Source organism: Lemur catta, chromosome 1 (assembly GCF_020740605.2).
Source record: "Lemur catta isolate mLemCat1 chromosome 1, mLemCat1.pri, whole genome shotgun sequence".
Lineage (NCBI taxonomy): Eukaryota > Metazoa > Chordata > Mammalia > Primates > Lemuridae > Lemur > Lemur catta.
Window position 1 is genome coordinate 83,828,010 of NC_059128.1, and position 23,407 is coordinate 83,851,416.

Below are 23,407 nucleotides of genomic sequence, written 5' to 3' on the forward strand. Positions count from 1 at the left end.
GTGATGGTGGACCTGTGCAACAGCACCAAGGGCATCTGCCTGACAGGTAGGCTGCCCGCCGCTGCCCAGAGCCGCCCACGGGGACCGCGTGCGCTGGCCAGAGGGCCAGTGGCAGAGCGAACACTTACCAGCAGTTTACGTTCTAAAAAATACATGTTGGTCTATTCTTACCAGATGTTTTTAGTGAGCTAAAGATCCATTATAATTATGAAAAATAATATTTTCAGTATTGCCATAGAAATATAGCCAGGGAAAATCTAACTAGGATGTGCGTAATTAGAAACGTGTGGTACCTTGAACCAGGGCCATAGATGGTTTCCTTATTCCCATTAGTATTAAAAAGGGAAAGGAAAGAAGCGAAAAGACCTTGCTAAGTGGCAGAATTCTTTTGTCAGAGCAGTAGCGTTCTCTTATCAGAAGTAGTTATTTCCCTACATCGTACATACAGCGTGAACGGGAAGCTAAGTAGTCAGGAAGGTATTTTTTATGAAGAGTCCTCCACGTGATGTGGACCGTGTGTCAGAGGGACAGGACGTTGGTGTGACCCTGTCCCCTCCACTTGACGGATCAGGGACACACAGAAAGGAGGAAGAGAACTGACCAGGATGCATATCGAGCCTTGGGACAAGGCATAGCTGCTGGATGGGGAAGGGAAGCGACCGAGGAGGGGCATGGTTTGGAGATGATTATTCAACCTGAGTCAGACTCCGGCATCTCACCTGAGGAAGGGGCCGTCTCCTTCCCCCGTTCGGAAGGTGGGGACGAGGGAAAACACAGACCCCAGAGCAGCCACTCATCATTGTCCCCCAAGCCAAAGAAGGCTCTGGCCAGGCCAAGGATGAGCCTACAGAGCCTGATTTCAGACACTGCATTTCCTTACTCGCCAAAGGAGGTGTAGCATTCCGAGGGAGCGGGGGAAATTATTCTCACACTAAAACAGTGCAGTTGTCCCTTCATATCCATGGGGGACTGGTGCCAGGACCCCTGAAGATACCAAAAGCCATGGGTGCTCAAGTCCCTTATATAACATGGTGCCATATTTGCATATAACCGAAGTACAATATCCCATATACTTTAAATCATCTCTAGACTACTTATAAGACTTAGTACAATGTAAACCATATGTAAGTAGTATTGTTTACATGGCATTTAAACTTGTCAAAATAATACATTATTATATTATTATTGTTTTATTTTTATTGTTGTATTATTATTTTTTATGTTTTTGATTTTTAAAAAATATTTTCCATCCTCGGCTGGTTGAATCTGCCGTTGGGGACCCAGCAGATCCGGAAGCCTGACTGTATATTGTGGAGGGTGAGCCGTGCTCCTGGACTTTAAAACATAAAAATAAGACTCTGAAGCCATCTGAAGCTTTTGTCGGGCCTCTCAGCTTGTGTCTGTCCCTAGGCAGGCCCCGTTAGAGTGGCACAGGGTTGAGAAGCCCTGCGCACCAGGAATGGGGCTGTAAGACACCCAGCCCTCATCCTGTAGTGTTCTCCCCAGTCCTTCTCTTACCTGCCACACAGCAGGGGCACAATGTGAGTTTGTTGAATGAATAAACCTGTGATTTATGTGAGTGCGTGGACAGAGGTCGTGACCTGGGAAGAAAGAAGTTTCCCTCGGGAACCACAAATCCAAGTCTGACTCTCATATACTTATTTTGGCCTCAGAGAGAAAAACTATAATCCTGTGGCTTCTTGGGAAATGCCAATTGAATGACTTAAGTCATATTTCAGCCCTCTCAGAAAACTAAATATCTTCAGAACAGCTTGGTCCTTTATTCTGAAACTCTTGTGGCTTAAGCCTCTTTCTTCCATCTCTGGAAGTCCCTTTTCAGAGTTACGTGTGACAGTAATGAGTGCTAGAGAAATGGATGGATGGAATTATAGGCACAAAAGCCTGTTGAGAGGCACAGGAAAAGCCTCTTCCTTTTCGATTTTTATAGTGATGGGCCTGAGAGCCGGGCTGTGCAGCGAATGCGTGGGACGCAGCTATTGAGACCACTTAGGGGAGATTGGCGGGGAGCGGGGCATTGCATCTGTGCTGGAAATGGGTTGAGTAGGTTTTTCTTTGGCACCTCAAAATGCTTTTCAAAAGACGGCACCTTCTCCTTTCATGCCAGCTTGAAATTGGGTCTCCTTTTACACAGAAAGTTCTTCAGTTAAAATCAGGTGTGAAAAGTACAAGTTGCAAAGCAAGGAGATGCCGTGGGGTAGACCACACGGCCTGGACTGGGGGTGGGGGAAGGGGACGGGACGGGGAGGGACAGGACCCAGGGCTGAACTGGGCAACTTCAGGGGGTTGGCAGAGAGCCTTGGTCCAGGGCCTGGCAGGAAGGTTCCCCAGGGCAGAACCTGGGCTTGGGGCCCGGGAACAAGATCCAGCTTTACACTGGAGTCATCTGTGAAAAAGCAGGTGCTCTTAACTTGAGGCTAGTCCAGCCGTGACCGTGAAATCCTGCTCCTGTTCCTTTTCCTTGACTTCGCTGTGGTTGCTATGGCGATCAGGACCGATGCTCTGTAGCCTGTGGCATCTCAGGTGCATAGTAGGGTAATTCCCTAGCTGGAGTAGTTAGGTTTTTGCTAGTACAGAGTTTGTCAAACCACAGATGTTTTTCTGGATCTTCATCCCGATCCAAGATTTCCTTGGGATCCCAGAAACATATTTTCTGGAAGAGCAAGTGTCTTAAAGATGGTGTGTTCTTGGGTTATCCTTTATGTATGAACTTGTTGGAAAAAGTCTAAACCGTCGCATTACTGAACTGCTCACTGGGGCAGATGTGCTTCAAATCCATAGTGCCCGTTCTCCTTGCAGCCAAGGGACACTAACCCTGCGACAGCACTTGTCACTACTGTCTCGTCCTATACCCAGGCAAACATCGGTAGAGTGTCATGGATGCTGCTGAGCATGGCCTCATGTCACTCTTTTCTGGTGTGCTGCTACTAACTGGAATTGGCATTTCTCTCCACAGACTGACATATTGTTACTGTACTGGGCCATCCACAGATCTCAGGTTTACTAAACTAGGAGCACTGGGGGCCAATTTTAGATTTCAAGGAGAAAAAAATATCTAAGTGGCTCAGCTTCTATCAAGCATCCACCCAATTCTACTCAATTCTGGTTAGGAGTGTGGGGTGGGTGTAGTTAGAGTGAGCTACAGAATTTGCAGGGCCCAGTGCAAAAGGAAAATGCAGGGTCTCTTGTCTAAAAAGGCAGGAAAAAGCCTTTTTTCTGTTTTCCATGGTCTTGACCTGTTATGGTGGGAGTTTTCATTTGCTACTTAATGCCATACCCCTGAGACATGGAATAGCCATGGGGCAAGATAGCAGCCCTCGCCCTGTGATTCAGGCAGTCAGGACACCCCGGCCCTGCCTTCCCCGCACTCGTACCCAGGCTTCCCTGGGAGGAGGTGGCAGCAGTTACTGATGGGGCAGGGAGCAGGTGGCAGGTGACTTGCCCTGGGGAGGCAGGACCGCCAAGCCCTCAGTATATATCCCATTGACCCACCAGACTTCACTTAAAAACATGGATCCGAAGATAAGAGTATTAAGAATTTCTAGATGGTGACTGCAGGGCATTAAACCCAAGCATGGAGCCCCCTGCTGAGGCGGAGCCCTGTGCACCTTCACTGGTGGCAGGCCCTGGACACCAGCCCTGAGCACACCATCAGCAGGAACATGGTTGTCCACATGTATTCCTGTGGGCCTGGTGATCAAGAAGAGGAGGAAGGGCAGGAGCTAAGGAAACGTCCTGAACAATGGCTTTCTGAATGCCCAGCTGGCACACATCGTGAGACTTGAGGTGTCAGGGGCCCTTGAGAACCAGGCTGTCATGCAGAGAGGACACCAGGACATCCCACCATCGCTTTAGCTCTCTGCGCCTCAGGTTGTTTTATGCTGCCCTGACTTCTGAGCTGCTTGGGGCTGTCATTCCTACTCTTCCAAAACTCTCTTCTCCTTTAGCCTCAGGACGTAGACCTACTGGGTTTCCTCTCCCGTGTGTCTCCTGACTACTCTCTCTTTCCCACTGCCCTCCCTCCAGACGGGGCATCGCCCTCCTTCTTCCTCTTCCATCCCCAGAGTCTGGCCCAGACTTCTTACTCTTGCTGTGAGACTAGTAGCCCTGAAGCTTTTTAGGGTCAAGAACCCCTTTGAGGATCTGCTGATGGTGACCGATTATTTTCCCAGAAAATTTCACATCACACCAGAGGGCCTGTGATCATCTGCATCCCAGTCACGGGTGGTGCTTGGTGAAGATGCAGGTTCCTGGGCCTCACTTTAAACCCAAACTGGATTAGTATCACCAGATAGGGCCCAGGTAACTGCTTTGCTGGTGATTCTGTGGGTTCGTATGCTAGGAACTCTAGCCATAGGGTGTCAGTGGAGCTCTGACATGGCGAGACCCTTGGCCATGGCTGGTGTGTCCTAAATACACAGCCTCAGCCAGGCACTCTCACCAGCAGTCCCGCTGTATGGACTTAGTCATTGGACTATCCTGGGAACTCTTGAAACCCACTATATACAGCCAAGTCTAACGTCTTACAGGCAAATTGTCTTCCTACCAATCTGCACATCTGAACTTGACTCCATTTGTACTTGGGAATGATAACTGATTTCCTCTGACCTCTGTTAACTGTCCATCACCCCCTTTCCAAGACATGTGCACCATCTGGAGGTAAAGTCCTCAGCCACAGGCTATACTCACCCTAAGAGATTGCAAATCCATTTTCAGCAAATCATTTTTGCCTGAAGTAGGACTGTATGTGTTGCAAGCACACCCCCAAGCACCTGTCCTTCCAAGAGTCTCCACGTCTGTCAAAATAGCCTCCATCCACTGGTACTGTGGACCTGCATCCTCCTTTGCCTCCTGCCCATCAGACATGGAGTCTTGCTCATCCTGCTAAAATACCTGCGGAATTTCTAGCTTTTTCTACAGCTCTACAGTCACCACATTTATCCACAACCTTGTTACTGATTCTAACTACAAAGACCCTCTGGGCATTTCTCTGTTACTCCCTCCATCTCTCTGCTTCTCTCTCCCTGTGTGTGTGTCTCTGCATTTCTCATCTTGTTTCACCGAGTTCCGTTCAACTTCCAGCTACAAAGAGGATCTCAAACCCACGCTGATTTCACAGCATCACCTCCCTGCTTAAGAACCTGCTGTAGCTCCCTCCTGTTCACAGATACTGTCTACACCTCTTGGCTTGGCATTCAAGTTCTTCTGCCACCCACCCCACCCAAATCCCTATTCAGCCTCATCTCTACACATTCCAGCTCGGCCAATCCTCTTCCTTCCCCAACCCTGGACCTTGCAAGTCCTCCCTTGTGCACCTTTGCTCCTGCTGCCCCTGCGCAGAATGCTGGCCGTCATCTGCTGCCATCTTAGGGCTGTCATTTAGTCAGTACCCGGGCTCCAGGCTCCCCTCGGGCAGCCTTCTCTGATGGCTGTGTGCCACACTGCCCCAGGACCCACTGCAGCTCTCCCACAGTGCACTGCGGTTGCAGAGTCCCCCTGCCCCACAGAGACTGTGAACACAGCAGGCACAGGGACCGAGATTTCTTGGTAGAGTTTGGCGTACACAGTAAGTGCTTAGTAAACGCTTGTTCTCTGAATGGTCACATGCTTGGATTTACAGGAAAACCTTTCCATTCCAACTCTGGTAATCATTATATGTGGTCTAGAGAAAGAAAAGGAACTCAGCTGCTCATGTTACAACCTCATTAGCTTATCTGAGTGCTCAGAATAGTTGATAATTAGACACTCCGATTTGTGGAAGCAAAATCATTTTGTTCGGTTATGTGTAAATGATTTGTCTGAACCCCTTAGATCCTCAGGTAATTACATACTAGGGAAGGTATTTGTTACCTGATCTGGGCCCTCAGTTTTTCTCAGGCTATTTTATGCCGCAAAACAGAGACCCAGCCAGCCCGCGCCGGCTCCCGGCCCCCCTCAGCAGCCCAGAGGAGACAAGCCGGCTGGACGGGAGCATTCGGGGCCGCTCTCGTGACAGCACCACCATGCAATGACACCTTGTGCCAGGGCGGCACCGTGCACACCTGCGTTGTCACTGGCCCTCCGTTAATCAGGTTGACTGCTTGCGAGATAACCAAGTTATGAATCTACCGTGAAGCCAGCTCAGAAATTATTCTTGGTCCATTGAAACTTAAGCAAAAGTGATTTGACTGGCAAGTGGGTCTTTGGTGACCCGTTTTTAAGGATCTTTTGGGCAAATATAATGAGTTCTAAATAAAGGTGTGAGATCAGTTCCTTAGGGTCAGTGGATAATTAGGACATTTTAAGGGGCGGGACGGTGCTCTGTGTTTTTTTGGGTTGTGGCGCTGGTTTGTCTGTCTCTCACCCATGATTTATCATCTAAATTTCTTTTTCTGTTGCAGGACCACCCGGCCCACCAGGTAAGAGCCCAGGGGCTTTTCTAGTTCAAAGGGAGGCCCATGCGTTACTGGATCCGCAGGATCCCTCGGAAGGACAGAGGTGGGGAGGGGAGGGGCCCGGAGGCAGCCCTGGCTGTGTCCCTGTCCTCCCATGCCCCTCTCACATGCTGCCCTCAGTATCCCCCCCGCCTGGCGCTGCTCCAGACGGAGAAGGAAGGGAGGAGGTGGGGGAGGCTGTGGAAAAGGCACTGATGCCTGCTCAGTTTCACCGGCCAAAGGAAATCACAGTAACTTCAGCGAAGATTTTTAAAAATGTTCCCGCTTCTGTGTTTTGATGCAGGACCTCCAGGAGTTGGTGGGTTACCAGGACACAATGGATCAGATGGACAACCTGGTCCCCAGGGCCCAAAAGGCGAAAAAGGAGCAAATGGAAAAAGAGGGAAAATGGGTATTTTGGCAACTCTTCTAAATACTTTCCATGCTGCTCATCTCCATGATTGCATTTCGGATGGGGCACCCGTCGTTGCCACCTCTGCCACTTGGCAAGGCCTACCTGCTCGTGGGGCAGGGCACAGCCTTGGCAAAAATGGGCACACACAGTCCATGCCAGCTCGGTCCTCAGAAAGCCAGCAATTACAGCTGGAATTACAGGGCCGTAATGGATCGTTCGTGTAGGGTAATAATTATAATTATAAATGAGCATTGGCATAGCATGATGATGACTGTCAGTGTGCAGACATTTCGCTTATCCTGGGAAGACTCCAAAAATGTGATCCAGTCCTGAGGATTCAGCAATGAGTATGATGAGGGCAGACTGGGGGGCAGGGGGCAGGTAGGAAAGGAGTGGTTTTCAAAAAGGCTGGAGATGTGCTTAGCGTGCAGCCTACAACCCGGGGGGCACAGCAAAGGAGAAGTTCATGCGTTTGTGGGACACATGTTTATGCGGTGGGCACTGTTCTAGCACTGGAGATCTAGAAATGCAAGGGCTGACGAAGCCCCTGCCTTTGTGAGCTCACCTTCTAGTTGGGGGAGACAGGTAAGTAAGATGAATAAGTAGACGGCATGGTCTGTTTCGTGGTGACAAGTGCTAAAGAGAAAAGTCAGTGGAGAGAGGGGATAGGAAATACATGTGAGAGCCGGGGCGGTAATTTTAGATTGGGGTCCCAGGTAAGACCTCCCTGAGAAGGGACTTTGGAGCAAGTATCTGGGGAAGGTGAGAGAGGGAGTCGTGGGGTGCCTGGGGGCAGAGCACTTGAGTCTAGGCTACCCGGAGAATTGGAGGCACAAGAAGGGGGCTAGGGCAGCTGGACAGAGGATGGTGGTTAAGGTGGCCGACTTGAGAGAGGTAACCAGGCCAAATCAGGTCGGCCCTGGGCATGTTAGGAACTGCAGTCTGTACTTGGAGCCAGATGGGGGGTTTGAAGCAGAGCAGAGCCATGCCCAAAGTGTCGTGTCCAGCAGAGGGTGGCCTGGCCAGTGTCGTGTCCGGGGAGGGAGGCCAGAGGAGGGGAGGAGGCTTGGAGCAGGGGCCAGCAGCAGAGAGGGAGAAGGGATTGGATTCTGTTTATCATGGAGGGCAACCTTGGTCCACGGTTTCCGGGAGATCTCATAGGAACTGCAGCAAAAACCCAGACCCTCCTCTGCAGCCATCTCCAGTGAGGAAGGCCTCCTGGGGTCAGAATCTAGACTGATACTGAGGATGGAGGTTGAGTCACGGAGGGCCCGTGTAGGGGGTCCTTGGCCCAGGCCAAGGGAAGTGGGCCTGAGCCTGAGGACGATTCCCTTCCTACTCGGCACTTGCAGGCAGAGGGGAGGAGGGACCAGGGTCAGCAGGGCTGCAGAGGGGAGCTGGGCTCCATTCTGGAGCTGTGTCGGGGGAGGGAGGGGAGGAAGGGTGCCCTGGACGCCTTGGAGCCAGCAGGGGGAGCTGGAGCAGGGAGCGGAGCAGGCGGAAGGCAAGGCGGTGGGTAGAGTTGGGTGGTGTGCAGGGTGAAGCCAGCAGTACTGGTGGAGGGCAGATGTAAGGGGTGAGGGGCAGGACGGCACCAACACTGACTTGGAGGTTCCTGTCCTGCCTGAGGCATAGACGGATGAGCTGCCCCCCTGAGCTGGGGAGCCTTGCTCCTGCTCAGGTTTAGGGAGACAGTCATGGCTCAGTGTGGAATGTGCCTTGAGCCATCCAGGAGACATCGGGGTACCTCAGGGCTAGAGACCTGCGTTAGGGAGCAAAGGGGCATGTGACATGGGTGTGGTCACTCAGGAGGGGCTGGGTACAGCCCTGAGGTGCTGCAGCTTCTAGGGACCAGGTAGCAGGGGGTGAGGAGGGGACTGAGCAGCGGGAGGACGGCCAGGAGAGGGTCCGGACATTCAACGACAAATATTTATTGAGCAGGTTTCAAGTGCTAGTGGGGAAACAAAACAGATGCAGCCCCTGCTCTGGAACTTGCCATCTTCGGTGGCGAGGCCAGCATTAATAGCCAACAATCACGTACATCTACAGTCTCAACAGGAGATGTGTGCTTGAAGGAAGAGGACAGGGCGCCATGAGATGCAGTAACAGGAAGGGAGGGTGGGGGAAGTGGACGGAGCTGGGTGGGACGTCCAGGGGGAGGCAGGGCGCACACGGGCGAGCGTGGGCCATGCAGCCAGGTGAAGCCAGAGGCAGGGCCAGCCGCTTCCGGAGCCCTCAGGTGGGGAGCCAGCTCCCAGGAAGGCACTGCAGGGTCTCACGCAGGGACATGGCCTGCCAGGCCAGGTCGAGGCTGGTGGAGGAAGCGCCATTATTTAAGCAGAGAGTCAAAGGATCATTAGTGGTTTGCCAGGCGGGGTTGGGGAGGGGAGGTGTGGGTGTACATTCCAGAAAGAAGGAACAACAAGCGCTGTTTCCAAAAAAAGGAAAAAGGGACTGTGTTCCACAGAGATAGGGTCTCAGTGAGGGTGGGATGTGCCCTGTCTCAACAATCTCCTGAACAATAATAAACAGCTAGCATTTACCCCCAGGGACTCTACTAAACTCTGTGTACTTAGCTCATTGAGTCCTCACAGCAACCCCTCAGAGATGGATATTGTTTTGGGCCATATTTTTTCCAGAGGAAGAAACTTGTGGTTCTGTTTCTCAAACAGGCCAGCCCACTTTTGCCCCAGGGCCTTTGCACTGCTTTGCTACTCCCCACAGTGCCCTCTCCCTGCCCTTCCCTGGGCTGGTCCTCCCCCCCCCCACCCCGTGCAAGTCTCAGCTCAGATGTCATCTCCCCAGCCCCCGTGTCAGCCCCTGCCTCACCTACTCTGTTATCCTGCTCTCTTTCCAAACATCTGTCCCTCCCTGAAGTCACCTTGTGGTGCCCATTCCCTGACGTGCTGATGGTCTGACTCCCTGGGTGGGGGGTGAGGTCTGAGAGCCAGGCCATGTCTTCCTTTCTTAGTCCCTAGATCCAGTGCCTGGAACGCCCAGTGAAGGAGTACAACAAATTCATTGTTGAATGAATGGACATAACTTGTCTAATGTCAAAAGCTAATAAAGTGGAGGAGGCAGGACTTAAATCCAGGTCCCCCTGATTCCTGAAGCCCTCTCTTAACTATAGTGACACTCAACTTCCATGCTCGCGGGGCTCAGGTGGAGTTGTGAGAGCCAGGCTATGGCAGGTGCCGAAGAGCAAGAGCAAACAGGAGGGGAACCGGGGCCTCCAGGGCCAGTGCAGGTAATTGTCGCAGGTCATGGGCTTCGGATACCCTCCAAGCTGAGCTCCAAAGCTGGGTCTCCCTGGGAGAGTTGGGAGGGCTCCAGCATTTCAGAGAGGCCTGCAGGACATTTGCGAGAACACATAGTTCAATCAGTAACAAAGACAGAGTTGATTTTGTGCCTCTTGTTCCCTGCTTTCAAGGCAGAGCACCTGCCTCAATCTCCGACTGACCTCCCCATATAGACTGAGGGGGTTGGGTTGCAACAACTGTAATGTGGGTTCTAGTTTGAAATATTCCACTAGGATGTTTGTGCATCAAGGCAGGGACTATGTTTTACAGATTTTATTATTCATCACAGCTCTTAGCCAGGACCTGGCTAAGGCTCAATAAATAATTGATGAGTGAAGAATGAATGAATAGATGCATGAATGAATGAATGAATGAATGCATGAGTGAGAAGAATAGAACTAGTATCTGTCTACAAGGGCGTACAATTCAGTTGAAAGAGAAGCTAGACCTTACACTCAGTGTGTACCCAATAGCTATTTATTCTGGTTGGGAGACTGGTTTATACCTCACAGCGGGCAATACCGCCAGAAGAAAAAGCTAAACTGCACTGGGCGGGTGACAAACAAGCAGGACCCTGTGTGGAGGATGGATTGTGCGGTAGGACTAAGTGTAAAGGACAAGCGACAGAGGAGGGGTCAACGTCTTGGAAATAAGTAGAGGGGACGTGGGGCAGGCATTGCAGGGAGAGAAGGCTCAAGAGTTATGAGGCCACCCCGAGGGACTAGCGGGGATCCCAGCTAGATGCAGCTAGGGGCTAATGGCCTTCAACGTCGGGCCAGGGGTTTGAGCTCCACATCTGCAGGAGACCACCAGGAGCCACTGTGGGCTCCTGAGCAAAAGACTAACCCGACCAAGCCAGAGCTTAAGATCTCTCGCCTAACTGTTGTTTCCAGGAGATTGAAGTATCAAAGATTCTCAGTTTCTGACCTTCGAAATGCTAAGGTTAATGGTGGGGAATAGCATGGAGCCAGAGCCAGATGGCTTGCTTTGGGTCCTGGCTCTGCCCCGGACTAGCCGTGCCCCCTTGGGCAAGTTCCTTAATCACTCTGTGCCACAGTTTTCTTATTTATAAAATAAGGACAATAATATTAACAGTATATCAACCTCACAGTGTTATTGGGAAGATTAAATGAGTTAATATATAGAAAGTGCTTAGCATAAGGCTCAACACATAGTAAGTGCTATATGGGTGTTAGCTATTATTATTGTTGTTTTTAAAACTGGGGAAGAGGAAACTTTATTTTAGACCAAAAGGAAACCTAAGTGGAAATGTCCTATATTGGTTTGAAAACACTAACTTAGATTTGGAGAGAAGAATTGGAACTGAAAGAGACTTAATCTGCCTTACAAGTTCCTGGGGCAGGGAGACCCCCCCCCCAAAAAAGAATGAGACTTAAATGTTGTCAATTGTGCAACTAGCATCTTTTATGAAGTAGGACATTCTGTTGCCTCAAAATCAAGCATTTTCTTTCTTTCCATCTGTGTCTCATTTTCTCACTTAAGAGTTAATGCTGCAGTGTCTTCTCTGAAAACCAAATCCTCATGAAAAACAGGGATGAAAGCCCTCCTCCTTATTCGTGTCTCGGGACTGGGTTTTGTGTGACACCCCCTGGCCCCCTTTCTCCCGCCTTAGCGGCAGATGGTACTGCTGAAAATAAAACGTCCTCCCTCACCCCCCGTGGCGAAGATGATGGCGTTGACCCCAGCCCAGAGATAGCACACAACCCCAAACTGTAAGGCTGTGCAACTGTTTGTTTTGAGTGGGCGACACCAGGGAAGAAAAATAGCAGAGAGCCGCTTCTAGCGCACGAGTTCGGTGGGCAGAATCTGGCCTTTCTCCTCTAGCAGAATGTGCTGACTCGAAGCCAGCCAGGGGTCACGGGACAAACAACACCAGGGTCCGGCTCACATCGTGTCATAGTGTCACTGTGCACGGTTAGCAACCCTGACCTTCCCTGAATCAGGGCAGGGTAGAAAATGCCATGCATCGGTCCTCTGACGGTGAACAGCAACGAGGTGGTGCTTTAGTTCCGATATACGACATGCCACAGCCAGTGCATGGTCATGGTGATTTTACCAACGAAGATGAGGGGAGGCTTCATGAAGAAAGGACGGGGGTGTTTTGTCTACATCCAGTCTACCTTTGCCCTTTGCCAACCATCACCTTCGTCAGAACGCCCCCACCCTCTCTTAATGAACACTGAGACATGGTAATGCACACCCCATCGAAGAGTCAAAATAAGTCCTCAAGCAAAGGGCTTTAATAGCTTTAAATACCTGCCATGTGGGGGCCGCATCACGACAGCTGCATGACTGGAGGAACATTTTCCTATTTCACATACGGCTGTTTTAAGGGGAAAAAAAGGCATAAGAGAAAGGAATAAAAGAAAGGAAAGGGAAATCAGATGATGATGCAGAAGGCTTTTTTGTGTGTGTGACTAGAATAAATGCCTGAAAAAGAAAACCCCGCAGTAAGGGGCAGATAGCATTTCCCTGAGCACTGCTAAATCTGGGTCCCTCGAGGTACCAGTTACACTTGGTGCATTGTGCTGGCTGGACTCTATGGCAACGTTCTCATCTTTTGTCTCCTTCAGATAATGCACCAAATTGCCTATTTAAAACACTGACAAAAGAACGTCTTCTCATGCCGAGGGCCCCGCAGAAGGCCCCTTCTCAAGTGAGCCAACCACTTTCCAGCCAGATGTCCCGGTGAGGGGGCAGGGACGGCCTGGAGCACTCAGTTTTCAGTGCTGTAGTGAGGGATGCATTATGAGCCCGGACCCCCTGCGAGGCATGATTTGACCCCCTACTACTGAAGCCACAGCAGAGCAGGTGCTGACAACGGAGCCCCCCACATCCTCTTCCACTGAGTCCCCCGGCTCTTCTGTCAGGGTGGCCGTCACCCCAGCACTGCCAGCACCCCGAGCGAGGACCCTGGGGCTTCTGACTCCCAGCTCTAGCTGAATTTTATGGTTTTCTCTAAGATTTTTTTTAATATTGGCTGAAATCTAGCAAATGTTTCTTTGTTCACTACACTTTCTAACAATAATCAACAACTTGAGATTCTTGCATGCACTGCTGACTTGCTTGGGATGGTCTGCACATAGTCCCTTGACTGTGGAAGAACAGAAACCCTTTTGAATATTTATTACTCCTCTGGGATAAATGAAAGGTGCTCAGAGCTCCAGAATTATGTTTTAGGGAATAATGGACTCACGGCAGCACAGAGGATTTGAATACGAGCGGTGCTATGTTGTGATGCGACAACCTCCCCATCACTGGAATCTCCACCAACAGAGAAAGTTGAGCAATTTCTCTGCTGCGCAGTATCTCCCAGGGGGCTGTTATCAAAATAAGCAACTATTCCCTGAGGCAAGGTATCATGTTAATTGGTCCATATCTGGCAATATCTTTGTACAATACTGAGGCAATCATTTCCCCTCTCAGGGACCCAGTAAAACTGTATTCTCATGAGTTCTACTAGCTTTTTAATAGATTCTTTGAGATTTTCTGTATAAACAATCATGGCATCTGCAAGTAAAGACAGTTTAATTTATCCTGTCCAATCTGTATGTCTTTTCTTTTTCCTTGCTTTATTGCACTGGCTAGGGCCTCCAGTAGAATGTTAAATAAAGTGAGATCATACCCTTGCCTTGTTCCTGATATTAGTGGAAACCATTTAGTCTTTCACTGTTAAGGATGATGTTAGCTGTAGGTTTTTCTTAGATGCCCTTTTTCAGATTGAAGAAGTTCCCTTCTATTCCTAGTTTCGTGAGAATTTTTATTAAGAATGGGTGCTCAATTTTATCAAATGCCTTTTCTACATCCATTGAGATGATCCTATGATTTTTCTCGTTTAAATGGTGAACACACCGAATTACATTAACTGAATGATTTGAATTTTGCACTCTCCTCTGGCAGGCAGTTAAATGACTTGCAGATGACTTTGCTCCTGCTGAATGACGTTTGTTTTTAAGCTTTGTAATGGTGTGTCCCAGCAGCCTTTACCCTGGGGCTAAAGACAAGACTTTTCCAAGGGCTCTCCCAAATACTGCATTATTTTATGAGATCTCTCCAAGTTGACTTGTAGGAATGAGAACTTTTCACTGTGTGAGCTCTGATCATTTTTTAGTGAACTGTGAATTCCTTTCCTGGCTCTGTCGAGTTCCCCTGTGCAGGTCGTCACTCAGACTGACGGGAGCCCTCTGCAAACCTGCAGGGCTCTTTCTCCACCACTCTCCTCTGCTGTTCCATCTAGCAAATTCTCGCCACCGCCATCTCCCAAACTCTGATTTTGGTCTCCTCACCTTAGTGAGCTTGGCAGGCTCTGTTTGGGTTCCCCCTCCCTGTGCTGCTGGGAACTACCTCCCAGCAGTGAGCTGGGACGAACCAAGGGTCCCTGCGCCACCCCTGGTCCAAGGCTGACACAAGCTGTTCCTTAGACCCTGACTGATTTCTAGCTGTGTGGCAGAGGGTGGCAGTTCCCCACGAACAGAAGCAGAAATTGCACCTACTACCTTTTGTTCACACTTACACCATCCCTAGTAATGGTTATCCTAAAGGAACTTTACCTGTTTTGCTATTGTGATTAAAAGCATTTTGCATTGGAACGTCACAGAAAAGAGCGTTAGAGATGGAATCAGACATCCTTTGCTGCTCACTTAGCAGCATCTGTTATAACCACGGTAGGCCTTAGTTTCAACTTCTATAAAATAAGGGCAAGGATAACTGCCCAGCCTGCAACTCCAGTATGTTGTGAGGAATAAATAGCGTAGATGACACGCATTGTTCTAGCACCGACCGAACCCCTCTGAGTGTCACGGTGCCAGACTGCTACTTAGGCCTTCCTTACCTCCTTTCTGCTGTCGCTGTGCCGTGGTTCACTCTCCTCTCCACCCTGTTGGCCCTGGCCAAACGTCTCTGCACGCATTCCAGCAGAGCCCCTGGGAATACTATTCTTTACTGAGTTATGGCCGTGCTGCTACCCGGAAATGGTTACGAAGGGTTATGTGTTTGGTTTGTAAAGAACAATGTATAGTATTATAAAATGCTGTGCCAGAATTTCTTGCCCAGCAGGCTAACATGTCATTCTTTTTGTCAGGGCTACCTGGAGCCACAGGAAATCCAGGGGAAAAGGGAGAAAAGGGAGACCACGGCGAACTGGGCTCACCGGGGAACGAGGGCCCTCCGGGGCAGAAGGGGGAAAAGGGAGACAAAGGAGATGTGTCCAACGACGTGCTGCTGGCAGGTGAGAGGGGCTCCCTTTGAGGGCACGAGGACCCCGAGAACCGCCTGGTGTTCAGTACAAGGGCTGCTCTGTCTTCTCTCCTTACTGGCCCGTGTGGCCGTGTGTTTGCAGCACGCTTTGGAGTTCTGTGCTGTCAAAAAGGAGAAACTTGTGCATTATTGCACATGGGCAAGACCAGATCTGGGATCTAAGAATAAGTCGTGTAGATAATTCAGGTCTAAAAGCCATGGTTGGATTGGATGGGATGAAGGAAGCCTCCTTTTCCAAATATCTATTGAAATCCAGCACAGTCCCGCACAGGACTAGTAAGCAAGCAACTTGAGACACCTGGGAGGACAACGGACAGAAAGCACGACTCTCGCCCTCCCCTTCTCCCCCTCTCCTTCCTTCTCTCCCTTTCTCTCTCTCTCCAGGTGCCAAAGGTGACCAGGGCCCACCTGGCCCACCTGGGCCCCCAGGCCCCCCAGGTCCTCCAGGGCCCCCTGGAGGCAGAAGAGCCAAAGGCCCTCGGCAGCCGAACATGTTCAACGGCCAATGCTCAGGTCACCAACCCCTACCCGGGACCCTCCTCTTCCACCGATGATCCCAAACTCTTGGGCTGCACCCCAGGCTTTGAGACAAGATGTTTTAAAACACAGGGAGGTGATTTAGTTCAAAATGAGGGTCCCCGCCTTGCACCATGCTCATGGGAGGTCTGAGCAGTCTGCCCCAGGGCTGGGCACTGAGGCCAGTTCCACTGGGCCTCCCGCCCCTCCCCTGGTCCCTTCATTTATCACGACTGTTTCTCCCCCTGGCCTTGTCCACCATCCCTCTCCCCTGACACAGTCCTGAAAGCACAGCTGGTAACTTTTCACAGTGACTCTTTGGAGAGTGAGGGCCTTGGCTGATGCCAGGAGTTGGTGAGGAAGTTCAGACTGGTTAGCTCCTCACAGTGACCACAGCACTACTGACACCACCACTAATTTTTAAGTGCCAGACACTGTGCTACATGCTTAGCCCATTTAATTCTCAGAACAATTCTATGATATTGGAATCACTGTCTCCAACTTAACAGATACAGAACTGACACCCCAAGGAGCTAAGTAACTTGCCCGAATTCACTCAGTTAGTAAGTGGCAGAGCTAGGATTTGAACCCAGGTGTGCCTGACTGTCAAGCCCCAGCTCTTAGAGCATCGTCCTTTCAGAGACGGAAAGTTGCACTTGGAGACCTGACCCCAGCGAGCCAAGGGCAAGGATTGACTGGTCTCTGGCCGGCCAAGAGGACTTGTTCTGTAGCCAGCGTGGGGCAGGAGTGGCTGCAGTGTTGAAAGCCGCTTAGAAATCAAGGATCCTATTAATGGAAAATACTCATAGGGTGCTGCTAGAACTTCTTCCCCAAAGCGGCAGCCTGGGACCTATCACCTCACTTAAACCTCGAGGAGGCACAACCTGATGCCAGCACCTCTGTGGCAAACAGAGAGGAGGATCCTGGCTGGAATTTCTCTCAGACTTGTGGAAGTTACTGCCGCTTTCCTAAACAGTCTTTAGTTCTGCCTGGTGCACTGTTCTTTCTGGAAGACATTTTGGGGGCATGCACTCAGCTGTCAGAGTGGGCGGATCTGTGCTTTTAAATCTGTCACCATCCTCCCCGCAGTCAATGGAGGCTGATTATCACGCTGGCAGAGCTGCTCCTTCGTGGTGCTCAGCGCCACCCCGTCCATTAGCACCAGCCCTCCGTGCCGTTCCCTCGGAGAATGAGCTGAGCGGGGCCTTCCCCTGAGAGGAGGGGTCTGACCTGAGCTTTTGCAGGATTCTAATTGCCAAAGGCTCTGTCTGCCAGTGACAGTCTGTGCCTGGAGAAGCAGTCTCCTCTGCCGGGCCCACCTTCTAAGAGGCTGGGTCGGCAGGGGTTGGACCCGAAGTTGTGAAAACTGCTTTAAATGAGAGGCAATTATCTTCACTCTGCCTCCTAGAAATGAGTCCGTGGTTGCCAGGCACATGCATCTGAACTCAGCCCTCTCTCTTGCTCCAATTCCATTTCCTTAACACCCTTTAATTTCCTGAGTGGAACCTCCAGATGAAACCCAGAGGCAGCAGGACTGCATGCGGGGGGGCTGTAACGGATCCCGAGACTGCTCTCCTCCTGAGGCCCAGGACTTCAGAGAACACGGGCCCATCCTGCTAGGAAGAAGCTTGGAGATGATCATGTAGGGTCTGGCCCCCTTCACTTACTGACAAAGAAGCCCCTTCAGATTATTCTGTGAACTTCCCTGCTCACAGAAAGGCTACTCTTTCTGATAACCACACGGTAATCTGAATCGCTCGGAATTTGTCCAGGCGGGTGGGGCTGGCCTTTCCCAGAAAGCCCACCTTGTCCCCCCTGTAGTCCAGCCCACAGCCCATCCTCTGCCCACTGGCCACGTCGTCCCCCTCCCCCGCCCTGCTTCTGCTACCCCTGGAACCTCTTCCCCAGGGTCTGAATGAAGCCCCTTCATTAAGGGGAACGTTGACAAGCCAAGGAGGATGAGTCACAGCTCAGGTGTAGCCTCAAACCAACTGTGAATCGGGCACCTGGCAAGGACCTGTGCCCCTGCAGGCCTTCAAGCAGAGATGGTGGGAAAATGGTCACATGGGGACTCCAGCGTCTCTGGGGACACTCCCTCTAGTTCCTTCTTCCTCTGAGGCGCTGATTCCTCTCCTGATGCCTCTCCCAGGAGACACTGGGTAAAGTGGACCACCCCATTTCTGAGGCTTCCTCACAGCACCCCACCAGCTTCCCTGAGAGTGAAAATCCTTCTAGAACAATGCAGTCCTGCTAGAGATGTCACCTGACAAAGAGGCCAGGGAGCTGTCAACAAGCCTCCTTTCCCCTGGATTGCTGAGGGCTTGAACAGATTGGTGCAAGCCCACCTGTCCCTTTTTCTGACATCCTCTTGGGATTGTATTATCTTAGCAACTGTGGTCACGGAAAGTTTGTTGGGAATTCACCAAGGGGGGGGCGGGGGTGGACAATTTGGAAGCATATGGCTTGGGGTGCATAAAAGTAAGCAACCAAGAAACCCGGGGGGCCTGTTGCAAGAGATGCTTATGGGACCAGAGTCTGGAATGAGGTAGGAAAAGCAGCAGTTACACAAATCGCACCGCGCCAGCTGCCTTGCTCTGATTATTGTTGTTGTTTTAGGCGAGACATGTGCCATACCAAATGATGACACCTTGGCTGGAAAAGCTGATGAGAAAGTCAGTGAGCACCGTTCCCCACAAGCAGGTACAGAAACAAAGCATCCTGTTTTGAAATCCAGAAGTTGGATGCCTTAAAGTCACAACTGGCAGGTGAGTAACTTTCCTTTCTCTTCTCTGGGCAGAATCCATGATCACTTCCATTGGAAACCCAACGCAAGTATTAAAAGTTACGGAGACATTTGGGACTTGGATAAGAGAATCTGCTAACAAGAGTGATGACCGTATTTGGGTGACTGAACATTTTTCAGGTACTTTCGTTCAGCAGATGATCCGTATCTATGTGGGAATTGTATTTTTCACCTGTTGCCTACCCTTGGGCTTGTTCTACTTTTGTGTATCTGAAATCCCTGCTAGTTGGTTGAATAGCTTGCTCTCTGTTTTAGACAGCGCTCCAAGCTGTGACTGCCGGACAGCGGGTAACAGCTTTCTCTGGCTTCCCTCCCACAGGCATCATGGTGAAGGAATTCAAAGACCAGCCCTCGCTGCTGAATGGCAATTACACGTTCATCCACCTCCCGTATTATTTCCATGGCTGTGGGCATGCCGTTTACAACAACTCTCTCTACTACCACAAAGGGGGTTCCAACACCATCGTGAGGTGAGCCCCTCAACTGTGCTTTCCTGTGCTACTTAGGGGCGGGCACTGTGTTTTCACAATCCTTATGTCCCTAGGGCTGGCACACAGTCAGAGGTCAATCAGGGTTTGTTGGCCGAATGAATCACAGGATACAGTGAGTGAGCCCCACGTCCCAGCAGTCCCTGGGGTCTGCATTTACTGCTGGTCCGGATGCCAGGAAGAGGGTCAGAGCCAGGCGGAAGTAGGCTCGCACTGGTAAGGGCAGCAGCTTTCTCATCCTTTGAGGAAGGGAGCAGCTGGGACCCAGAGCTCCTCTGGCTGAATGTCGCTCCCTGAAAAACTCTGGGTGTGAGGAATTTCACGTCACAACTGGGATCATTGAAGAGTAGGAATGCAGCCCAAAGTCAGGTGTCACTGCCTTCAGATTAGCCTGTCATCCTGATCCAGGCCTCCCGGGCCCTCCCTCTGCTTTCCCAAGGACAAGGGAGGGGTCACCTGGGTAGACTGAGCCCAGGACAGCAGCTGAGCCTTCCTGCCTCCCCAGGAGAATTGCTGAAGTTTTGTCTTTATGGTTCAAAAAGAAATCAAGCTCTGGGCTCCAGCGGCAGAAGCGGGTTATTCTGGGCAAATCAAGAGAACAATGAACTGAAAGCCAGGACACCTGGTTTCTGGTCCCAACTCTTCTGCCTACTCTATGGCCTTGGACACGAGACACCACCTCCTGTGGTCTCCATGTCCTCGACTAGAGTCCTTCCAGCTCTACCCCTGCATGAACCCATAATCCCAGTACTACGAATGCCAAGGTCCTGGTTATTCAAAACAAGAAACAATGACCTTGAGGGAGGCTGGGTCCCTTCTCTCTTTCTTCCTCATCTCTTCCTGCCCTTCAGTGAAGTCCAGCTTTAACAGCCTTTTTGGCATTTGTGTGCTCAGGTTAGGATGGGGACAGGTTTCCTAGTATAACATGCAATTAGATCAGCCACATTAGACACAGGTGTCGGCCATGGCAGGCAGCCTCCCCTCCCTGGCCCATCACTCCCCACGGCCTGGTCCCCGCCATCCCTTCACCACCCTGGCCACCCCATGTGGGCAGAGTCTTGTAGGAGAGGACAGCTGATCCCCTGCCCGCTCAGGGTCCTCACTCCCCGACACACTCCTTCCTGTGACACTTCTCATTTAGTTGGGGGCTCCCTGCTGCCATGTGACGCAGGGCTATTGTCACACAAAGGTGGGAGAAGGAGTGGAATTCTGGGGTGAGCAAGCCCCAAGAATGAGGATTGGCCTGTTTAAGGAAGTGTGTCTTCTAAGGAAGCTAAGTTTGCGACACAGTGGTTGGGAGACCTGTGCTGAGCCCGGCTCTATGCCGGGTCTTGGGCTGGGAGCTGAGGGGAGGCTGATCTGAGATAGACCCTGTGCTTGCTGGAGGCACAAGCCTCCCCGAGGAATGTAGCTGTGAGGCACTGGGACCAGACAGGGCCGAACGGCCCTGCTAAATTTCAGGTATTCAGAGGCAGGAGAACTCCTGTGGGCTGAGATGGGCAGGGACCTTCCCAAGCCTTCACTCTCCTCCAGTTCCTTTTCAAACTTACTCCAAGGTTTCTGAATCAACTTCAAGTGTATTATGCTCAAATGCATATCCACAGACTCACACACTTCCTGTTTCTTCCACTGCTCAATGGCGCCCTCTGGTGTTTTTCTTTTCTTTTAGCTCAATGTCCCAGAATTTCCATTCTTGGAGTTAGGTACCTTTTGAATCCTAATGCACTTTTTTTGGCAGCTGATTTAGTCTTGCAGTCTGCCAAATCAGACAGTCTTCAGAAGCTAAGGGGCGTGGGATTTCATGGCATAGTTTCATTTATCCAGCTGCTTACCTGACAAGAATACTCTCTTCGTAGCCTTGACTTTGCTATGGCTCTTTTCAACTGGTGACTTTCTTCTTAATTTAGAAGGCTATAAAATTTTTTTCTTAAAATTCCAGCATGGAGTAAAGGAATAATCCCCAAACTTGGAGTTAGAAAATCTAAGTTTAAATTCTGGCTCTGCTACTTACTTGTATTTATGGGTTTGTAGGCCAGTCACTTCTTCTCTTTTTTTTTTTTTTTTTACATTTTAAAATGAAAGGATTGGACTTTTTACAGCCCCTTGAAGCTCTAGGTATCCTTGAGAGGGCATTTCAGGAGGTCACCAATCACCCAAGCATTAGTGAGGTAAAGTGATTTCTTGGGGTCACATGGCTAGTAAGTGGTCACTTATGCGTGAATTCGTTCTGACTAGGCGAGCGTTCTCTTTAAACTACGCACTGCCTCTCTGTGTCTCCTGCTAGCACAAGCTGGTCCTTGTCCTCTACATCCTTGCTGCTCACAGCACTGTTGAAGGACCTTCACAGCAGGCCTTACCTGGGGCTTGTCAGAAATACAGAATTCCAGGCCTCACCCCAGACCTACTAACTCAGTTTAAGAGGAGCCTGACAAACCGCCTTCAACTACAAAAGGGGTGACTCATGTTTACTTTTTTTTTTTTTTTTACACATTTCAGGTTTGAATTTGGCAAAGAAACATCCCAAACTCTGAAGCTTGAAAATGCCTTGTATTTTGACCGAAAATACCTTTTTGCAAATTCCAAGACTTACTTCAATCTAGCTGTAGATGAAAAGGGCCTTTGGATTATCTATGCTTCAAGTGTGGATGGCTCGAGCATTCTTGTGGCACAACTGGATGAGCAGACATTCTCTGTGGTGCAACACATCAATACCACGTACCCCAAATCCAAGGCCGGCAACGCCTTCATTGCCCGAGGAATCCTCTATGTGACAGATACCAAAGATATGAGGATAACGTTTGCCTTTGATTTGTTAGGAGGGAAACAGATCAATGCAAACTTTGATTTAAGAACTTCCCAGTCTGTTCTTGCCATGTTATCGTACAACATGAGAGATCAGCATTTATATTCATGGGAAGATGGCCATTTAATGCTTTATCCCATGCAGTTTTTGTCAACAACATTAAATCAGTGATGTGTGGCATTTTGTTCCCCTCAGTAAATTTTGAATGTTTTCTGGGGGCCATTTCTATTCCAACAGAAAACTTGTCTTTAAGGGTAGCCAGGTACGTAGAACATAATCTCCTGATATAAGTGTTTATATGGCCAGTGAGCCCCTTTAAAATCCGACTGCTTAGTGAAATAGCAATGGATTGGACATTGACATGGCTGATAATTGGTGATTCCTCCACAAACCAGCTGGGCAAGTTACCTTTTTCTCCTTGGGCCCTGGTTTCCCCACTGGTAATATGAAATAGTGAGCTGAGATGATTGGCAAGATTTCCTCTACCTGTAGGAAATTCTATTGCCATTATATATCTGATTCTGTTGTTTGGTTTTTCAGCCACACGCTGAACAAATTTATCTTTGAGTTGATAAGTTTTGTTTGAGTAGTGAATTCCTTAGTGTTGACTTATATTTGATGCCTTGGAAAGATACCCTTGAAAGTTGACCATTTCAGGATTCTAAGGCACCGCATTACCCATAATTTATTGCTTTTCTTTGCATCTGCACATGCCATGCCAGAATGGCCATCATCCTCAGCTCTTGATTGCAGCTCTGAGATTGGCAAAAGCCAGGAACAGCTAGATGCTCAGATTTTTTAATGAAACAGGTTCCTATCAATTTCTGATTGTGTTGATTTATAACTGTGGATCATAAACACTGAATCCTCAGGCCACACCGGCTTCTTCTACCACAGCTGTGGGTCCACTGTCCGTGTACTAAATTCTGTGTAAGTGGACATTCCTCTGGCTGGAACATGCGAAGCACTTTGCATGTTCAAAAGAGAGGCACCATTTGTGGTTATTATCTAGAATAGGGAGAGATAAACCATGGCCTAAGAGCCAAAGCTAGTCTGTTTGCTTTTTTTTTAGACAGAGTCTCACTCTGTCACCCTGGCTAGAGTGCAGTGGCATCACTGTATCTCACTGCAACCTTAAACTCAAACTCCTCGGCTCAAGCGATCCTCCTGCCTCAGCCTCCTGAGTAGCTGGGACCACAGGCATGTGCCAGCATGCCCAGCTAACTTTTCTGTTTTTAGTAGACATGGGGGTCTCACTCTTGCTCAGGCTGGTCTCGAACTCCTGAGCTTAAGCGATCCACCAGCCTCAGCCTCCCAGAGTGCTAGGATTACAGATGTAAGCCCCTGCACCCGGCCTTCATTTGCTTTTGTAAAT

The 23,407-nt window shown here is 50.0% G+C and overlaps 1 protein-coding gene across 1 annotated transcript; it reads left to right on the top strand.

Annotated features, from left to right (window-relative positions):
* GLDN (gliomedin) lies at positions 1 to 22,477 on the top strand. The gene is made up of 9 exons (XM_045555384.1): positions 1 to 46; positions 6,399 to 6,416; positions 6,736 to 6,843; positions 15,247 to 15,393; positions 15,807 to 15,935; positions 18,555 to 18,638; positions 18,736 to 18,861; positions 19,061 to 19,211; positions 21,726 to 22,477. Exons 1-9 carry the CDS (start codon positions 4 to 6, stop codon positions 22,201 to 22,203), a joined length of 1,284 nt encoding a protein of 427 aa, XP_045411340.1. The 5' UTR covers positions 1 to 3; the 3' UTR covers positions 22,204 to 22,477.
* The last annotated feature ends 930 nt before the right edge of the window (positions 22,478 to 23,407 follow it).